The sequence below is a fragment of the Seriola lalandi genome, unplaced genomic scaffold (assembly GCF_002814215.2).
Source record: "Seriola lalandi dorsalis isolate HSWRI2012SDOR001 ecotype SW California unplaced genomic scaffold, Sedor1 jcf7180002054954, whole genome shotgun sequence".
Taxonomy (NCBI): Eukaryota; Metazoa; Chordata; class Actinopteri; order Carangiformes; family Carangidae; genus Seriola; species Seriola lalandi.
The window spans coordinates 574,431-592,113 of record NW_019525505.1 but is presented as its reverse complement, the minus strand read 5'-3'; the positions used below and the strand labels follow the sequence as shown (position 1 = coordinate 592,113).

The following is a 17,683-nucleotide window of genomic DNA, read 5'->3' as shown; positions in this document are numbered from 1 at the left end:
AGATATGACTCATAACTGCACAGTAAATATAAAGCTGGAGCCACAGCTGGTTAGCTTAACTTAGCATAAAAACTGGACTCAGGGGGAAACAGCTAGCTTAGCTCTGTTCAACGGCAACCTACCAGCACCTTTAAAGCTCTCTAAGTCAGTGGTTTTCAAAATAGGGTCCAAGTAACACAATGACAGAATGTATGAATATTCATGGGTTTCTCTCTGTAATTAACATCTACAAAATCTTATCAAATGGGGTCTGTCGTCTAATTTGTATCAGTTTAGGGTCCTTAATGTGAAAAAGATTAAGAAACACTGCTCTAACACATTATATTTTGTTTGTTTAATCCACACAAAAACAAAGTGAACTGGACAGAGCTACGCTAGTTGTTTCCTCCTGTTTCCCTTATGGAAGCTTTATGCTAAGCTAAGCTGACCGTGTCCTGGGTCCAGCTTCATTTACAGACTCAAATCGATAAAGTAAATAAACATATTTCCCAAATTGTCAAATTACTCCTGTCATGTGTTGCTGTGACCATATTAATTCTGTACTATTGTATTCTGAACAACATTCATATAAATTGCTGGATGTTAATATAAGTCACTGCAATTTACATGAAATGTTATGTTATGTGTTTACTAGTCTATAGTTAGGGTGTTTAGCATGGTCATGTTAAGGGTTGTATAAACTATATTACTTCATGTTATCATACCTCTTTAGACTTTTTCTGAAGCCCCTCTGCCTCTTTCTTCAGTTTCTCTCTCTCTTTTTCAAGGTCAGCGATGGCTTTCTTCAGGTCATCAGCCTCTCTAGTGCTCTGCAGCCTCTGTGTCTCCAGCTTCTGTACAACAGTTTCTGTAGTTTGTTTTTCTGTTTCTTGAAGACGAGCTTTAGCCTCATCAGCTTGTTTCTTGAATTTCTTTGCCTCCTCTTCAGCTCTTGTCTGAGCGTCACTGAGCTCCTTCACCCTTAGTTTCAATCTCTCTGCTTCAGCTGAAACTTCCAGCTGCCTCTTTCGCTCGGCCTCTAATGATTTTTGGAAACCCTCTGTCTCCTTATCAAGGCGCTGCTGAATCTGCTGTTTGTCCTCCAACAGTTTCTTAGCCTTGTCTTGTGCCTGCTTCTTTTGTTTCTGGAGTTCCTCAGCCTCAGCTTTCAGTTTGCTAGCCTCTTGGATGGCCTGCATTTTCTCCTTTAGCATTTTCTCTGCAAGAGCTCTCTGTTCAGCCAAGTCAGCCTCAGCAATCTGCCTCTGTCTGGCTGTTTCTTCAGCCTCCACACTAAGTCTGGCAGCATCCTCCGCCAAGCTCTTCATCTTCTCTGCTTCCTCTGCAAGTAATTTCTGTGTGTTATCTTTGTCTTTCTTCATAAGGCGGCGATTTTCTTCCTCGATTTTGATCTTAAGTTTCAGGAGCTCATCCATCTGGATCTTAACCTTGGACAGTTCATCCTCCACCTGCGCCTTTTGTTTGACAGCATCGTTAACTTCACCTTTGACTCTCTGAAGCTCCTCATCCAGCACTGCTTTCTGCTTATCTGTCTCATCCAGTTGCAGTTTAACAATCGTAAGTTCCTTTTCGACCTGAGACTTCTGTTTAAGAGCTTGTTCTGCTTCTTTTTTGTGTTTGGCCATCTCTGCATCAGCCTGCTGCTTCTGCTTCAGAGCTGCTGCCTCAGCTGCTGCTCGCTTAGACGCCTCCTGCTCTGCTTCTTTCCTCAGCCTCTCTGCATCTTTTTGAGCTTTGGCTTGTTTAGCAGCTTCATCCTCCGCTGCTTTTTTCTGTTTTTCAGCCTCCTCTGCTTTTTGACGGAGCAATGCAGCCTCTTTCTCCGCTTTCTCTTTGGCTTTCTCAGCTGCTTGTGCAAGTTTCTTTGCATTTTCAAACTCATCTTTCAGCTTCTCCTGAGCGAGGATGTCTTCTTTATTCTTACTGAGAACGTCCTGAGCTTTCTGTTCTGCAGCGGTGCATTTCTGTGCTGCCTCTTTGGCCACAATGACCTGCTTCTCTGCCTCTTTCTCAGCCTTGTCTTTCTGTTTATTTGCTTCTGAAGCTTTCTTTTTGAGGCGGTCAACTTCCTCCTGAGCAACTTTACACTGTCTGGCTGCCTCTTCTTCTGCAGCAGTAATCCTCTTCACCTTCTCCTCAGCTTCTTTCCTTTTCTTCTCTTCCTCTGCAGCGAGCTTCTTCAGCTTCTCTGCCTCCTCTTCAGCTTTGACTTTGCTTTTCTGCGTCTCATCTGCGATGCCTTTCAACTTCTTTAGTTCCACCTCCAGATCTGACCTCTCTTTTGATGCCTTCTCAAAGTTGATCTTGATGATGTGAATTTCTTCTTCAACCACCTTCTTCTGCTTCAGAGTTTCTTCCACAATAGTTTTTTGACGCTGCAGCTCAGAGACAGACGAGCTCTTCAGGTGAGTGATTTTCTCCTCGATGTCTTGTTTATGCTGAGCGGCCTGGTCCTCCAACAGCTTCCTCTGATAAGCTTCATCCTCAGCTTGTCTTTTCAGTCTTTCATTTTCCGCCTCTTTAGCTTTCAGAGCGATCTCAGCTTCCGTCTTCAGGCGAGTTGCCTCGTTGATGGCAGCCAGTTTCTCCTTGAGTATCTTTTCGGCCTCTGCTCTTTGCCTCGCTGCCTCTTCCTCTGCGATCTGCCTCTGCTTCTTTGCCTCTTCAGCCACTGATCTCAGTCTCGTTGCTTCCTCTGCAAGTTGTTTCATTTTCGACGCTTCAGACTCGAGGAGCTGTTTGCTCTTTTCCGTGTTCGACAGCGTCTCCTTCTCCGCTTGAACCTTCATCTGGACAAGAGCGTCCATTTCGCTTCTGACTTTTGCCAGCTCGTCTTCCAGTTGTTTCCTCTGGTTCTCAGCAGCATTCACCTCGTTCTTCAGACGCTGCAGCTCATTATCCAACAGACCCCTCTGCTGCTCAGCGTGTTCAAAGTCGGCCTTTAAGCGAATGCATTCCTGCTCCGCAGACAGCTTCTGCTGAGCGATTTGTTCTGCAAATTTCCTCTGTTTTTCCAACTCTTTCTCTGAGTTCTCCTTCTGCTTCAGAGCAGCTTCTTCAGCTTTAGCCCTTTTCTTGGCGTCTCTCTCGGCCTCCAGCTTTTGTTTTTCTGCCTCCTCCTGAGCCTGGCTCTTCTTCTGGGCCTCCTCCTCAGCCTGTAGCCTCAGACGCAGAGCCTCGTTGGCTTTCTGTCTCCATGTTTCAAGCTCTTTCTCTGCTTGCTCCCTGGCTTTGTTTGCTTCCTCTTGTTGTTTCCTGAGTTTTTCGGCTTCCTCCTGCAGCTGAAGGACGGTGCCTTGCTCTTTCTTTAGGGATTCCTCCAGTTTTGTCGCCTTCTCGTTGAACGACATGGATTTGGTTTTCAGCTCAGTGGCAGCAGTCTTCTGTGCCACCTCCTCTACGACCTTAATCTGCCTCAGTTTCTCCTCCTCGGCTTGTTTCATGCGCCTCTCCGCCTCCTCCGCTTGCAGTTTGAACTTCTGCAGGTCATCTAGAGCTTTCTGCTTCTGCTTGGCAGCTTCTTTCTCTGCATCAGATTTACGCTTCAGCTCGTCTTCAGCGTTTTTCTTCTTCTGGGTCTCTTCTGTTACCTGCTTGCGAAGCCGTTCTGCCTCATCCTGAGCAGCTTTCCTGAGCTTCTCGGCATCAGCAGCTCTGTCTCTGAGCTTTTGTAACTCGCCCTCAGCTGTGGTCTTCTGTGTTATCGTCGTCTCCAGCTGGACTCTAATGATGTGGATCTCCTCCTCGATCTTCCTACGACTGACCAGCGCCTCTTCCAGCTGCTGGTTCTTGGACTTGATCTCCTGATCCGACAGACTCTTCAGATGATGCAGCTCTTGCTGGATGTTCTGCTTCTGCTTCTCAGCGTCCACTGCGACGTCCTGCCTCTTACTGGCCTCCTCCTTCATCTTCATCTTCAGCTCCTGCGCCTCTTGTTCGGCTTTGGCCACAGACTTAGCGTGAGCCTCGGCCAGCTGTTTCTGTTTATCTAGCTCAGCCTGTATCTCTGCCATCCTTTGCCGCTCCTCTTCCTTTAGCTTTTCAGAAGCTTTCTGTATTAGTAGAAGCAAAGAAGGAGTGAAGGGAAGTGAGAGAATATTAGAGGTGTTAGACTAAATAAACCTTCAGCATTAAAGTAGTTCTAAAACATGTAGCTACATAAAAATGTAAATACATGAGGATATGTTACAGCTACAACAAAGAGACAGTTCTATTTACTAGGGCTAAATACTGTATTGGGAAATGCTTGTCATGTTTATTCAATGTATGGCGCACAGAATGACACTTTACTCCACAACACAGCACGGCACTTAACTTCCACTTCATGCAGTTGACATATTTTAATTGGCCGATACGCTGTACATTTAAAGGGAAATTTCATAATAAAGCTTTGCCATATTTTACACAGTGTGTATTGTACAATGTGGACTTACATAACAGCAAAGTGTGTGCATATAACATTTGAAAACTTAGTATTAATATTTTCAACATGTGAGAGTTTGTAGTTGCTGCTTCTATATTTAAACAAAAAACATTTATATTTCAATTTCATATTAGAGTTATGTCTCTCCTCAGTCTTCACACACAGCTTTATATTGAGCACGTAAAGTAATTAAGAAGAACTAAGCAGGGAATAAATAATAATGAGCATGCAAAAAGCTTTTAAATATATTAAAACTGCACTGAAAAGCTAAAAACAGCAGTAATCAAAAATAATGAAGATTTTATGAAGTTTGCATCACAGCACGTCAGAATTAAAAGCGTAAGAACCAGAATATTCACACTATGAAGATTAGCATAGTGATGCAGCAAACACAGCATGAGTTCATGTAACACAAACAACACAAAGTCAGCTTGGATTCAGAGGAAGTGACGAGACATAAATCCAAGAAGAAGAAGAAGAAGAAGCGACATCGAGAGATGAGATCGACCATTTAGTAAGAATGGTAAGTTCAGGTGATGGAGACCTACAGGGAAGGTTCAACATTTTAGAAACCTGTAATATTGATCTGTATTTGAGCTCTGGTATATCAGCACCAGCCTGGATCAGTCAATCAATTAGTCCATAATCGATTGATCGTTTCAGTTATTTTTCAGGCAAAAATAATGAAAAATTAAACATGGTCTGGTTGATGAGAGGATTTGCTGCGTTGCTTTGTCGTATCTTTGAATATCTTTGGCTCTGCAAAGTTGTAATGGCCTTTTTTTTTCCACTCTTTTATGTTTCGTACTGTAAAGGATTAATTATTAAATTGAAAAAATAATCAGCAGATTATTCAAAAATAGAATTAATTGATAGTGTAACCCTTAAACAGTAGTTTGGTGCCTGTACACATTATTCAGACATCAAATTTTTCAAATTAATTAAAACAGGACAATGATGCCGACATTTCAAAATTAAAATGTACTAAAATGAAAAGTTTCTAAAAATCCTGAACCTTCCGTTCACCACAGACGAGGGTCTGATGTAGCGAGGGATGACATGAACTGAGAGGGTCTTTTATTTTTTTAAATACCTGGTGCTTTGGGAGTTAATTCATCTCTTAAGCTCGTGAATAATATTCACCATGACAAAGCACTGGCGAGCAGGTTCATAAGGATCAAACACAATAGAAAGTTAGAAAAGAAGAAAAAGGGCAAACGTCTGAGAGGGCAAAGGAGCCGAACTGAAACCTTCAAATCACAGGTGTGAGTGATTTCAAGTGGAAACAAAGAAGCAAAGACCAAATGAAAATCGTTGGAAAAGCAGCTGAGCAGTTAGAAAACGTGAGTGAATTCGGAGCTGCTGCCAAATCGGAGTCATGTGTACAGACTATGTGACATGATCTGATTAATACACAGTGTAGGGGAATGAGAGACATACAGTATATTGTAGTGGGGATGTGATGTGCTACAACACCAGGATGAAACAGTTTGCTTCACCACTGTCTGCTCTCCTATCCCACTTAACGCAATCAGTAGGTTTTGAGTGCCAACGTTTTATTAGTATTTAATGACAAATTATTTCCCATACGATAGTTTAATGAGTGAACAGGCTGTTTGTGTTAGTGGCGCCTGCTGCTGCTTCACACAGTGTGTAAGTACCTCATCGTCCTCCAGGCGGCGCTGTGCGTCCAGGATGAATTTAATGTACTGACTGGTGAGAGTCATCAGTTCACTGTAGCGTGTTCTCAGAGTGACGTACTAAAACAAAAGCAAGAAAACAGAGGAGTTAAAAAACATTTCAGTTTAAAACATATATAATATACTTTATAATTTACATTTTTTAAATAAAAAATTTAGTTCCAATGATTATGTGTCTAAGTTAAAGGCATTTTTTAGATGTGTTTTTATCATAGTAGTGATAAAAAGGTCACAGTCGGTCACTGTTCCCGGTCTTTTTGCTAAGCTAAGCTAACCTCCTGCTGGCTGTTGGCAGCTCCTTATTAAAGATGCAGAAATGAGAATCTAATCGCTCTTTTCATTTAACTCTACAAGTCACCACTGACAGCTGCTTGTGCAACAAACCTCCTGGATGATGTTATCAGACGCACACTCCATTTTGGGTTTCTTTAGAGGAGATGCTATCGGATCCTGGAGAGCTCTGTAGGTCAGAATCTGGAACTCATAATCCTAAAAAGAAAGAAAGAAAGAAAGAAAAAAAAGAAAGAAAACCTGAAATCAAGCCGGAAAATAAACTTGATTTTCTCGTGAAGCTGAACGTATCGGTACAGACCTTGACTGAATCGATGTAATCTTTTGCATTTTTCTGGCAATTTTCAATCTTGTCCCTGTTTTTCTCGATTTCTTCCAGGAGTTTCTGTGGATATGAATGAAAACATTTAAACATTAAAAGATATCTCTACATCTCTTTTACATTTTCACGGTAGTTCAGTTATTAAAGCCACAGCTGCAACTCAGTTCTTGTTTATTATTATAAACACATTAACTCAAATTCAAAACAGCCAGTGAGTAATTCAAGTTAAAGGAGTTCTAACTCTGTGGACTTAATGACTTCTCCTTCCTCCACCTCTCCTTCCCCCCTCCCTCTCTCTCTCTCTCTACCTTCTCCTCTCCCAGCTGCTCCTTGAGAGCCTTGCTGTCACCGATCGGCAGGGCTTGAATCTTCTCCTGCCTCTGTCTCGCCTCTGCCAGCCATCGGATGAGCCACTCGTAGCTCTCGTGGTAGGACTTCATGTGGCGCCCGAGGAGGTCGAGCTCCCGCAGCCTCAGCTCCAGCTGAGCGAACACGGCCTGCCAGCGCTCCAGCAGGCTGCCGACCAGCTGACGGTAATGCTCCAGGTCGGCGTCGCGCTCGCTGTGGATCCTCGTCATCTTGTCATTGATGGCCGTGGCTCTCTTCAGCTCGTCCTGCAGGCGCTCAAACACCACCTGGTCGGCCTCGGCTTCAGCGCGCATGGACTGTCACAAGAACAAAGTCCAGATTAAAGGTTCATTCGCTGCATGTATGAAATATAATACTGTTGATACTGTCGAGGAAATACCTTGAGCTGACTGCGATGCTCCTCCACCTCCTTCTCCTCCGCTGGCACGTTGCTGACGTCACGCAGACGAGTCTCATAACTCCTCAGCGCGTCCTCTGCGTCTTTAGTGTTTCTGATCACAACATCAATCGTCTTCAGCCTGAAATCAAAAGGTTCACGTTGTATTAAATAAAAAATTACAAGGACAGATGTGAATTCATCATGGAAGCTGCTCAGAGAGTCTCAGAGCCTCACTTGTCCAGGTAGACGGAGGAGAGGCCGTAGACGTGGTCCATCTTCTTCAGGGTCACGTCCAGTTCGGAGCGCAGCATCGGGGCGGAGCTGGACTGCTGAGGAGACGCCAGGACCTCCTCCGACTTCTCAGCGATAGAGCTCAAGTCTTTCTTCAAGCCCTCCAGCTCCGACTGGACTTTCTGCCATCGGTCAGTGAGAGGACAGATCCCCATGCAGTCAGTCAGACAGTGTTAATGCAGTATGTAAAAAAAAATAATCTACTTTAAAGCAAACACAAATTTTAGCGTTGCAACTGAGGACGGTTTGATTCATTTAGATTATCCTCCTTCCTTCTGCCCCTTATGGAAGCAGAGAAAGGCTGAAGGACTACCGGCAAATATTATTTTTATCTCGTTATCTCAAGATAAAGCTTGTTATCTGAGACAATGAGATATTATGAGGAGAAATAATTTTGACTGAACCTCACACACTAAGTCACAGTAACACTCCTCCTTAGCAACAGTCCTTAGTAACTCGTTAGCTGACGAGGATCTGAAAATGATCTCATATGAAAAGACACAGTGTGATTTCTGCCCTTGATCGAAATATTCTCTGATGCGTTGATCAATGCGTCGTTCTGACATTTTCACTTTACAGTTCCAGAAGTTTCCATCTGCATATGATCTCTAATTAACATTCATTAGTCATTATAATGAGAAAACGAGCTCTGTTATCTCCGGATAACCAGATATTTATCTCGTTATAAGGAAATAAAGTTTTTCTCCTGCTGATAGCTGATTTTGTGTTCGGGTTTTATCCCCTGTGACGTTACCATCTGCTCTGCGGTCTTCAGGGCGCAGGCCTTCAGCGGCTCCTTGTCCACGGGCTGACGGACGCGAGTCACCGTTCGATTCTCGCAGCCCTCCAGCCTCAGACGAAGGTCCTTGATCTTTGACAGGTAAGTCTTACACACCGACTCATCCTGCTCTCCTGGTTCAATCAGAATAACATGTACATATATATATGATCTGTTTACAAGCAGCACAAGCTCTGAATACATACAGCTGGTTATTAGTTCAAATCAGGTTTTGCAGTGCATGTAAGAGACAGTTTGCACAGAAACATGACATCTTCATGAAAGAAACAGAATTAGTGACAGGAACTTATTTAACAGTTGTGTTTACAGCATTAGTTGTATTTGAACTATCTGTGTCACATTGTAAACAAATTTACTTTTACATGCTTGATTGGTCCTTTGGTGATTATCTGGTTAATTTATCAATTCGATCATTCACTGATAGAGTTTGGAAATCAGCTGCCATGAAACCCATGCACAGAGACAGGACAGCAACACAGTGAGAGGAGTGAGGAGGGATCAGAATCAATGGGGGTGATGAGGCTGACTGAGTTAATGAATGAGATGAAACATGGCAACACAACAACAACAGCAGCAGCACACACACAGTCAGCCAATCAGAAGCACCGGTTACAGGTCTGCCACTGTGACTGAAGCACCTTACCTGCGCTGGGCGGAACTGAGCCTGAAATGATGCGAATCCAACAGTCAACCAACACATCAATGACCATGAGGAACGATTCAGTGAGAAAATGTTTTAAATGAAATAAGTGCGTCATATAATCAATGTCGGAGCCTGTATGTGAGAGGCGGGAAGGATCCACTGCGGTGTATGAAACACAGTAACCACACCGTACACACCTTGCTCTGCAGAGCTGACCATGGTGTTGTAGTGCAGGTTGGCTTTGTTGTAGTTGGACTCCACTTGCATTCGGTCCTCGGCCCCGAACGTCTGGGAGTCCTGGCTGTCCCTCAGGAAGTCCTGGTAGTGCTGCTCCAGGTTTCTCAGAGCCAGCCGGTACTCCTCCACCCTCAGGGTCTTAAACTGAGGGGGTGCAGGTGCAGGGAGGGTGAGGAGGGGGGGTATTAAACGTTAGGAAAACTAACACTGAAAAACGTTCCCTCTCTCTCTGTAGAGAATAATCAGCTGAAATCTTTTGGCCTTTTAGTTATTAGTGTTTAACATATTCAACATCAAGAGAACAAACCGAATCAGATGAAGGTAATCACTCCTCAGAAGATGAAACATAAACTCCACCCACTCTCACTGTTCATTTCAACTGTTTTCATACTTACTCAGCACATTAATCTAATTAGATGTAACAAATTACAGAGGAGTGACCTCATGCAGTGAAACAATTAAACTACCTGGAACAACAGGCTTCATTTAGTTTAGGAGAAAGATAAAAACCTCCATGTACTTTAGAGATTTTATATAAACTTAAAGGAACTGTTGGTGTATTAGCTTTTCTGTATGTGATATGCTGTTACCATGGTGATATTCCAGGACTTGATGATGTGGATGTCTCTCATCAGGTACTGCCAGGACAACAGACTCCTCATGTCCACAGACATGGTCTGCCACATGGTCTGCAGCCTCTGCAGGTTTCCGTCCAGTCTGAGGAGGAGGAAAGAGGGGGATGAGCTCTCCTGTGACCTCCTGTGTGTGGACCACAGTGAATCCGGTTCCTGACTAATCCGAGACTCTCTGAACTCACCCGGCGACACCGTTCACGGCGTCCTTGTTGGTGGGTGGGACCAGGAAGCAGATGGATGGAACGGACGCCTCGCTGCCTTTATCGTTCAGCACCCGCCACTTGTGAGGCTGCGAGTTGTTCAGCAGAGCGCACTCGTCTCCTCTGTGGACTGTGATCTGAAGGAGATAAACACACAGGTCCAACCTGTCAGTGGACTGAACATAATACCTGTGTCTGTCATTTCATTATTAGTTAACCACAGTTTTACAAATATTAAAAAATATGGACAAAAATAGAGAAAGAGTTTTTAAGATTTTAGCGTTTCCCCCTGATTTGTGTTCATGTGCTGTAAACGGTTACAGTCACTTACCTCCATCTGTTTGAAGTCACAGACGGCCTGGACGGGCTGTTTGCCTTTTATTGGTGTAGCAGGGTTACGTGGTTTCAGCTGGACGATGGTCTTGGCTCTTCGCTTCAGACCTTCCAGGTGAGTTTTAAACTCCGTCAGTTGCTCTTTCTCATCCTGTTAGATCAGAATAATGCGCATAGTGTGGGGGATATTCATATTAATACTCAATAGTTAGTGTGAAGTTGCTCATTTACAATCTGTAGATATATTTCTGACAAATGACGGAAAACTATTTACTGCTATGATTTTTTTCTCCACCTTTACCAGTGACTTAAAAGAATGAATCTGAGGAGTTCCCAAGGATTAAATATTATTATTTCATTTGCCAGTACACAAAATACTCTGTCCTCCTTACTGCTACTTTAAATATGAACAATATCTTCTGTGTTCATTAAAGTAAATAACAGTGATGAATAAACCTACAGCTGCGTCCTGCAGCAGGTCCTCCAGCCGTGTGACTGTGATGGAGCGATCGCATGTGTACTTCCTCTTCATTGTGTCCTGCATCTTTTTGATCCTCTCCTCCGCCTCCTTCACGTCAGAGAAAAACTAGACGAGGAACAAAGAGGAGACATGAGGCGGCGGCAGTAAGACTAACAGACAGATGGACGGATGAGCAAGCAATACCGATTACTCCGTGACAAAGTTATCTCTTTAGTGATGAGCTGACTATATGAACCGGGCACAGACGGTTTCTACGCGTTGAGGTGTTACGGTGCGAGTTGGTAAACGAACCTGGAAGTAGGCGGTGTTTTCCTTCAGGTGTGTTTCGATGCAGCAGCACAGCTGGAGGATCCAACTCCACTGAGTCTGCAGAGCTGCAGTAAAGGCCTGAGGAGGACACAGAGTGGTGATGAGGAGGATAAATCATGTTTTCTAAGTGAATAATACAGTCACAGGATGTTGAGTATGTGCTGCAGTGGATGTGACTGCAGCAGCGGAGCGAGTCGTACCTCTATGGTCTTCCTGGCAGGATGTCCGTCTCTCAGCAGTTTGTCTCCTGTGGTCTGGACAGTGTTCACCTTCTTCTCCCTGAGCTCCAGCTCTCTCATCAGACCCTGACAACAACAACAACAACAACATAATACATGTGTTAATCCTTATCACTGCAGAGCATTGTGGGTAAAACCTGTCAGAACATCTCACTGTTACCGAGTAGTTCTCTTTCTTGGCGATCATGTTGGTGTTCCGTTCGCTCCAGTCGTAGTTGACCTCCTCCTCCTCTTTCTCGTTCAGCCACATCAGCTCTTTGGTCGCCGCGGTGACGAAGGCGTGAAGCTGGTCCAGGTAACGCAGGCGGGCCTTAGAGGCGTTCTGTGGTGATACAGGTGACACGTGTTATGATGCGTCAGGGGAGCAGAGCTTCTACCTGAAGCTCCTGAAAGATCTGTGACACAGCTGCTCTGTCTCCGTTTATCTCTTCAGTTAAAAAGTGACGAGTAACTTCATCAGTAATGTGAGTCACTTTATTTTTCATTTCTCACTCACCAGGAGCTTTCCGTACTGCAGCTCCAGTTTTCCCAGATAGTCGCGGTAGGCAGCTTTACTGGCAGGCGACACCTGACTCTGGAGGAGAGGAGAGGGCGAGGTCAAAGGTCAGTTAGGCAATATTTTTCTTTTGAGAAAAAGAAAAAGAAAAATTCACAGCACGTCCACAGCAAAGACAAGCATTGCCCATCTCACTCCTTAAAATATTCATGACTCTGCTTTTAAAATGATTTAACATCATTCGTGTTTGATGATCAGACTCGACTTTTGTTTCACTTCATATTCATTCACACAAATCTGAACAAATCTGAGATCGACTGTTCGTACCTCGTCGGCCTTCGCCCTCTCGATCTTGGAGCGGAACTCCTCCACAGACTGGTGAAGGCCGCGGTGGCTGCCCAGCTGAGACTCCACGGTGGGCAGGTCGGACCCCCACTCTCCGTCGTCCACACGGCGCTGGTTCTCCTCCACCCAGCCCAGCAGGTCCCGGATGTAGCGCAGGGTGACCTCGTCCAGCTCGGGCCGCACCCTCATGGGGGCCTGCTGCAGGACCTGGGCGGTGTGGATCTGAGTCATGGGGATCTGCGTGGTGGTCACGCCCGACTTCAGGCGCAGGTTGTACTCGCTGCGGAGGTTCACCAGGCGCTCGTGGAGACGATAAACCCTGCAGCCAGAGACAGATTTGATTAATTTGATTAATTTGATAAATTTAAGGAAACGCCAAACAATCAGTTGATGCAACTTCTCAGGAGAAAGGAGAGAGGAGAGGAGAGAGGAGAGGGAGGGAGGGAGAAAGGAGGGAGGAGAGAGGAGAGGAGGGAGAAGAGGAGGGAGGAGAGATGAGAGGAGAAAGGAGAGGAGAGAGGAGAGGAAGGAGGAGAGGAGAGAGGAAGGAGGAGAGGGAGGGAGAAAGGAGGGAGGAGAGAGGAGAGGAGGGAAGAGAGGAGAGAGGAGAGGATAGGAGATAGGAAGGAGGAGAGGAGAGGGAGGGAGGGAGAAAGGAGGGAGGAGAGAGGAGAGGATAGGAGATAGGAAGGAGGAGAGGAGAGGGAGGGAGGGAGGGAGGGAGAAAGGATGGAGGAGAGGAGGGAGGAGAGAGGGAGGAGAGGGGAGAGGAGGAAGGAAGGAGGAGAGGAGAGGAGAGGATAGGAGATAGGAAGGAGGAGAGGAGAGGGAGGGAGGGAGAAAGGAGGGAGGAGAGAGGAGAGGATAGGAGGAAGGAAGGAGGAGAGGAGAGGAGAGGAGAGGGAGGGAGGAGAGGAGGGAGGAGAGGAAGGAGGAGAGGAGGGAGAGGAAAGGGAGAAGAGAGGAGGAGAGGAGGGAGGAGAGAGGAGGAGAGGAGGAGAGGAGGGAGGAGAGGAAGGAGGAGAGGAAGGAGGAGAGGAGGGAGAGGGAAGGGAGAAGAGAGGAGGAGAGGAAGGAGGAGAGGAGGGAGAGGGAAGGGAGAAGAGAGGAGAAGAGGAGAGGAGGAGAGGAGGGAGGGGGAAGGGAGAAGAGAGGAGAAGAGGAGAGGAGGAGAAGAGGGAGGGGGGAGGGAGAGGTGGCTGTGTGTGTGAATGTGAGTGAGACTGGTTGTCATGTCTGTTGATTGGACAAAACAAGTAAATTGGAAATTAAACCTTGGGCTCTACAAATTTCACTAATTTACTGATTAACAATTAATCACATAAATAAAAGGATCAATTAGTAGGTCACTATAGTGAAGATAATCATTAGCTGTAACTCTACTGTCAAAGCTCAGTCATTGTAAATGTTGCAGTTAGACTCCTCTTTCTTTTGCACCTGCGATACATCTGTTCAGCCTGCAGGTGGCGTCCGTCTTTGAGCAGCTGAACGTCATTGAAGAGGAAGCGAATCATCCCTTCTGCTTTCTCCAGATCTGCCTCCATCTCTGCTGTGTGCTGAGCAGGTTTCCCCGAGCTCATCATCCTCACGTCCTGCGGCACAGAGACACAGTTAGACGGTCACAGCTCTGCGGGGAGCTCAGGTCATTTCAGTGGCGCCGACTGTTCGTGTCTCACCGTCTGCAGCAGAGTCTCCACCTGGTTCAGCTGCTCCTCACACACCCCTGACTCCATCTGGACCTTACTGACGACCCTCTGAAGCCGCTCCAGCCTGCAGCAGGGGGAGGAGGGGAGGGGGTCAAAGGTCAAAAATTCACCTTCAACAAAGTACCTGTCAGTCAAACCTTCCTCCAGGGTCCGGGAGGGGAGAGAGGATGCCGGGATCCTCTTTGTTTTGTTATGGCAAACTAAATTAAAACAATCTCATTACGAATAATTCAAACTGAACGAGCTGATTAAAGAATTAAAAATGACATCACTCACTCCGTCCTCCGGCGGAATAAATACTTTAACTCGTATCCCTGATGCATGAACGCCATGATGGAGCTCGGGTAGTTCACCGCAGCACAGATCAGACTTTTCAGAGCTCACTTCAACACTCTCTCAAATATAAGAACCGACAGTCAAAGCTACGCCCTATCCACCATGTGATTAACAAAAACAAGCTCATAAATCAAATGACCATATTATTGTGAGATTGTTTCCGTGGCGATGGCAGGGCCGTCATGTGTTTGCCCTAATATGATTTCTACTTCCCGCCCCACAGAGTCAACTCAGCTACAGTTGGTTACTGAAGTGGACTTTGTCATTAGGAAATGAGTCATCCTCAGACTCACACTGAACCAGTTTCTTCATTCCTTGTGGTTTTCACCCAAAAAAAAAAAAACGGTGGAGTCTGCTTCCAGCATGTGATGAGGTTCAGTCTGTGGCCCAGTTACCTCTCAAACTCTGTCCTGAGGAGACGCTCTCTCTCCAGTATGGCCACGTGCAGACGACCCCATTCCTTCTCCACGTCAAACGGGTGGTAACCTGGCGGCACTTTGACGTGACCCGCCTGCACTGCGCCCTGAAAAAAAACCACAGCCGCGTACAGTTCAACAATCGTGTTTCAAAATCTCAACCATCCGAACATTTCAGATTAAATCTAATGGACTGATACAAATATTTCAAATCCAAATATCTGATAGTGTTAACAGTGGTGAAAGTTATTGTACTGGTTATTGTGCTACCAGAACTGTGGGTGTTAAAGGTTAAATATTCAAATCCAAATAAAAACTGGAATCTGTCTCCATTATATGGATATATATTACATTATATAGTATAAAGACTTATTTCCATATTTCTTTCATGGCAACAACATGCTGTGAACAGCTGATTTCATGACAGAATGAAGAATGAGAGAACTGACCTCGAAAGACTTGAAGATGTGTTTGGAGCGGTTCTTGTCGGCCTCCTTCGCAGGAAGTTCAGTTTCCTTAAACTTCAGAAACTGACGCCAGAGAACCTGCGGACCAGACAAGAGACGAATCAGTTCCGCGTCAGCTTCATCGTCATCGTCATGTTCGTAAAAAAAAAAACACAAAAAAAAAAACACAAGATCCACTCACCTCGATCTCCTCGTAGCTGGTGGGGAACTTCCTCTCCTCGAAGACGAGGATGTGATGTCTGATCCACTGCAGCAGGACGGTGACCAGTTCATAATACTCCTGCCAACGCAGCTCCAGCTCCTGGAGATCACACACAGACAAACGTTTAAAAACCCGCAGGATGAAGTTTCACTGTGTGAACTGAGAGACGTAAAGGACACGCATTTCTTTGGGGAATTCCATAAACTACATGTAGTGTCGGAGAACGCTACGATTAAAGATGTCCTGGGATGAGTAAGACCTGAGGTTATGCACCTTGGAAATGTAAATGATTATGTCACTGAGAACGATAGGTGTTTGACCGCGATATTATTGATCACAAGCAAGTTTTGATTGTATGTAGAAATGAAAAAAGAGCTGGAAAATCTCTTATGATGATAAAGCTGAAGCAATATTACTCCTCATTGCTCTGATGATGTTGGAGCTTTTATAGTAGCAATCACTGCTAACTGCTCTGAATCAAGCCTCTACACTGTAAAATGTTAAGTTAATGTTAAAAATATATATATATATATATATAGATAAAACTAGATGTCGGTTATCACACCCTCTCTGGTCTCTGCTGCAGGAGCTCTTTTTATTTATAGCGATTTAACGATGTTGAGGAGGAGAGACTCACATTGGCTTTAACGCCGTCCTGAACGTCTGGTACTCTGGGCATGACGTCATACAGAGAGGAGACGTATGTGATGATGGATTTCTCATCTGGATGCGGCACGTCCACATCTGCAGAGACAGAGAAAGTGATGTTACTTTTTAGTGAGATCCAAGAGGAAGGAGGAACGTTACTTATGGAAACTGGGAAACAGATGTGTTTGTTCGTGTTTAGGATTAGACTGTTTATCATGTGGTTTGCTAATATGTAGATTTGTGCACTCATTGCACTTTAGGTAGGAAAAAAAAGAAGTGTTTCAGTGTTCATCAGTGGAAAATACTGTAAGAAAAGTTTTTCCTCTGTGTGAATTTGCCTAAAAAAAAAAGAGGATAAACACATTCTCTATTATTCCCTGTAGTAAACGACTAAAAGACGCCGCCTCCTCTCACCCTCGGGGTCCAGCAGTCTGGTGACGCCCAGGTCCCTCTCGGCCGTGCTGAAGGCCTGCTCCAGGTTCTCCTGGTGGCTCTGTCGGTACACTTGGCTCATGTCAATCAGAGTGGGCCTGCGGACAGAAACCACCCACACAGAACAGTGAAGGGAAATTGTCAGTCACTCTCAGATAAAAGTCACATGAAGGATGATCTTAAATTAAATTTGACCGGAGAAAAATGTGGAGAAAAAAAAATAGTCGTTAATTATCTTTTGACATCTAGATTTCTGTTTCTGTATCTTCAGTTTTCTTTTTGACCCGGCAGCTATAACTCCACACTGACAGGTGGCAGGTGAAAAAAATGTTAGGTTGCATATTTCATGATTTATGTTGCTGGAGGCAGGATGATCAGAGGAACTATGTCTTTCTCGACACCAGAGAGGGCAAGAAAAAACAAGAGCAGCTCAACATTCCCCTATCTCTTTCTACACAAACAGGACAGACAGTTTGCTTCTGAGTGCGCGCTGCCAGAGAGATAACTGCAGATTAATAACATGTAGGCACAAGCACAGAGCATCTCATAACACTGAGGGGATGAAAGTGCATCTCCTGCCCGGAAAAGACCAGAAATCCCAAAGAGAAACTCTCTCTCTCAGGACACAGTGTGAAGTCAATTCTGCACAGTTAAAACTTTTCCAAAACAACCAAGTCTAGAGTCGTCATACACTTGCACCGCTCTCTGGACGTAGAACTCTTCGTATGTCGGTTCTCTCTCCAGGTAGCGGGCCTGTCTGTAGGACAGTCTGTCCCGGCTCAGGTGGATGACACCAGGCTCTTCGTGCTCCTCGCCGTGGGACCCCCGACTGGAGCGGGCCCCGGGGCTCCGGGAACTTCGGCCTGAGTCGAAGGAGCTCTCGGCGGGGACGTCCTCGCACAGCATGACCACCCTGTCCTCCAGGTCGCTGACGGAGCCCGCGGTGCTGCTGGAGGCGCTGTTCAGACGCCTCTTGGAGCGGAA

At 45.3% G+C, this 17,683-nt stretch overlaps 1 protein-coding gene across 11 annotated transcripts in view; it reads right to left on the bottom strand.

The window, feature by feature from the left end:
- Positions 1 to 17,683, bottom strand: part of pleca (plectin a) — a 91,511-nt gene that overhangs the window by 8,150 nt on the left and 65,678 nt on the right. For 9 of the 11 annotated variants that reach the window (XM_087170624.1, XM_087170625.1, XM_023394922.2 and 6 more), the window contains 26 exons: positions 16,682 to 16,797; positions 16,257 to 16,363; positions 15,599 to 15,718; positions 15,400 to 15,495; positions 14,930 to 15,057; positions 14,169 to 14,262; positions 13,930 to 14,084; positions 12,475 to 12,811; positions 12,148 to 12,225; positions 11,812 to 11,973; positions 11,613 to 11,717; positions 11,395 to 11,490; positions 11,083 to 11,208; positions 10,621 to 10,773; positions 10,272 to 10,426; positions 10,045 to 10,171; positions 9,415 to 9,598; positions 9,218 to 9,238; positions 8,530 to 8,687; positions 7,719 to 7,897; positions 7,485 to 7,623; positions 7,045 to 7,401; positions 6,716 to 6,799; positions 6,508 to 6,612; positions 6,085 to 6,183; positions 705 to 4,052 (listed from right to left, as the gene is read on the bottom strand). In XM_087170624.1, coding sequence (XP_087026750.1) covers positions 705 to 4,052; positions 6,085 to 6,183; positions 6,508 to 6,612; positions 6,716 to 6,799; positions 7,045 to 7,401; positions 7,485 to 7,623; positions 7,719 to 7,897; positions 8,530 to 8,687; positions 9,218 to 9,238; positions 9,415 to 9,598; positions 10,045 to 10,171; positions 10,272 to 10,426; positions 10,621 to 10,773; positions 11,083 to 11,208; positions 11,395 to 11,490; positions 11,613 to 11,717; positions 11,812 to 11,973; positions 12,148 to 12,225; positions 12,475 to 12,811; positions 13,930 to 14,084; positions 14,169 to 14,262; positions 14,930 to 15,057; positions 15,400 to 15,495; positions 15,599 to 15,718; positions 16,257 to 16,363; positions 16,682 to 16,797 — 6,829 coding nt within the window. The remainder of the gene's footprint in view (positions 1 to 704; positions 4,053 to 6,084; positions 6,184 to 6,507; positions 6,613 to 6,715; positions 6,800 to 7,044; positions 7,402 to 7,484; positions 7,624 to 7,718; positions 7,898 to 8,529; positions 8,688 to 9,217; positions 9,239 to 9,414; positions 9,599 to 10,044; positions 10,172 to 10,271; positions 10,427 to 10,620; positions 10,774 to 11,082; positions 11,209 to 11,394; positions 11,491 to 11,612; positions 11,718 to 11,811; positions 11,974 to 12,147; positions 12,226 to 12,474; positions 12,812 to 13,929; positions 14,085 to 14,168; positions 14,263 to 14,929; positions 15,058 to 15,399; positions 15,496 to 15,598; positions 15,719 to 16,256; positions 16,364 to 16,681; positions 16,798 to 17,683) is intronic. The other 2 variants (XM_023394913.2, XM_023394920.2) reach the window with 1 other exon arrangement.